The sequence below is a fragment of the Netta rufina genome, assembly GCF_964035555.1.
Source record: "Netta rufina genome assembly, chromosome: 2".
NCBI lineage: Eukaryota > Metazoa > Chordata > Aves > Anseriformes > Anatidae > Netta > Netta rufina.
In genome coordinates, this window is record NC_140124.1 from 18,976,819 (window position 1) to 18,978,870 (window position 2,052).

The 2,052-nt window shown below is 71.3% G+C and overlaps 1 protein-coding gene across 1 annotated transcript; it reads right to left on the reverse strand.

Moving 5' to 3' along the window:
* Positions 1-972, reverse strand: PTF1A (pancreas associated transcription factor 1a; the record flags this gene model as incomplete). Its single annotated transcript, XM_084282869.1, has 2 exons — positions 1-203; positions 348-972. The coding sequence occupies 2 exons, from the start codon at positions 970-972 to the stop codon at positions 1-3; spliced, it is 828 nt and encodes a 275-aa protein (XP_084138995.1).
* Positions 973-2,052: the final 1,080 nt, after the last annotated feature.

Consider the following 2,052-nt stretch of genomic DNA (forward strand, 5'->3'; position numbering starts at 1 on the left):
TCACGCCACGAAGTCGAAGGGGGGCTCGTTCTCGATGTCGTTGAGGGAGGCTTTGTTGGGCACCTTCCGCGGGTCCTCGGGGGTCCACACTTTGGCTGTCCGGATGATGTTTTGTTCCTTGAGCTGCTTTTCGTCAGTCCACGACAGCGAGTGGCCGGCCAGCGGGGGGAGGCCGTAGTCGGGGTCGCTCGGGGAGGGGGATCCTGGTGGGCAGGAGGGTTGAGGTATTTTTTTTAGGGGGGGAGGAGAGAGACAGAGGGTTATTGCCGGGGCCGCCCCGCCGCGCAGGTGAGCGCCGCATTCCTGCGGAGCCGCGACGGGGCGGGCCGGGCCGGGAGGCCACTTACTTGTGCCGCGGTGGCAGATGATGATTTTCTTGGGCTGGCTGGGGCTCTCGCTGCCGGCGCTGCGCAGCGGCAGGTCGGACTGCACCAGCTCGCTGAGGAAGTTGATGTAGCCGATGGCCAGGCGCAGCGTGTCCACCTTGGAGAGCCGCTTCTCGTAGGGCAGCGTGGGGATGTGCGAGCGCAGCCCCTCGAAGGCGTCGTTGATGGACTGCATCCGCCGCCGCTCCCGCACGTTGGCCGCCTGCCGGAGCTGCTGCAGCTCCGCCTCGGAGCGCACCCGCCGCCGCCGCTTGGCCGAGCCCAGCGCCTGCAGCCGCCCCCCCGGCGACAGCAGCGCCGCGCCCGCCGCCCCGCAGCACTCGTAGGCGAAGCCGGGCGAGGCGGGCGACGGGGGGAAGGCGGCGGCGGCCGCCTCGCAGCAGTAGCCGCCGTCGGGGTCGCCGCCGTCGCGGTAGTACTCCTGCAGCTGGCGGCTCAGCAAGTCCACGTCGGGCTCCAGCAGCCCGTCGGCGCCCAGCGCCTCCCGCGGGGCGGGCTCGGGGAAGAAGTCCTCCTCGTCGAAGTAGGGGGGCGAGGAGAACGAGTCCAGCCCCCCGGGGAAGTGCTCCAGCAGCACCGTCTCCATGTGCCACCGGCCGGGTACGGTAAAGCAGAGGGGAGGTGTGTGGGGGGGAGTGCAGCCCCGACGGGGCGCGCCTCCGACGGCTCCCGACGGACCGCGAGCGGCGGAGGACAGAGCGGAGACGTTGGCAGCGGCCGGGGGGCGGGGGGGGGCCCTGTCCCCTCTCCCCTCCCCTGCCCTCCCTCCCCTCCCCTCCCCGCCCCTCCCCTCCCCTCCCGGCCGGGCCCGGTGCCGCCGCTCTCCGGGGAGGAGGCCGGAGCCGGCTGGCGCGGCGGGGCCGGCACGCGAGGGGCCTTATAGCGACATCCCCGGGCGCGTGCCAGTGACCGCCGCCGCCAGCCAATCAGCGCCGCACGGGGGAGACGCCCCCCCCCCTTGTCCCCTTGTCCCCTTGTCCCCCCCCCCTCCCCTTCCTCCCCCTCCCGTCCCTCCCCGTCGGGGCTGGCGGCGCCGGGGACGCGGGGACCCGTCGGGGCTGCCCGCGGGAGAGGGGAGGCGACTTCGGGAGCCCCGAGGGGGCGGGCGGAGAGGGGGGACCCTGATGCAACCCCCCCGCAACAACGCGGGTCCCGCAGCCCCGGGGCTGAGCGGGGGTGCGGGAGCCCCGACGGCGCCCCCCGCACGTCGAGGGGGCGGCTCCGGGGCGCCCCGCGGGCCCCCACCGGGAGTCCCGGGCACCGAGCGGCTCCCGAATAAATCCCCCCGGCTCCCCCAGCCCCGCCGCGGGCGCTTTTGCTTTTTTTTTTTTCCCACCCCCGCTCCGATCGCCCCCTCGGATCTCGGAGCTCGCTCGGTTAATAATTCCCCGAGTGACTCTCACTGATGAAAGCGGTGCAAATTCTCACCGGGGTGAAATGGATTACCCGGCAGATTAGGGGAGGATTATCTCCGGCATTAGCGCCGCGATATTCCGCCCGGCAAAGCCTGTCGAGGTTGATGGAAAGCGACTTCCCAGCGCTCTACCAGCGCGGGCAGAGATCAAACCCCGAAGGGAAAGGCACCCCGCTCTATCAGCAGAGCAAGACAGGGCCAGCTTCACAAAAATAATAAATGACCCGACTTCAAAGCGCCTGACAGCACCGT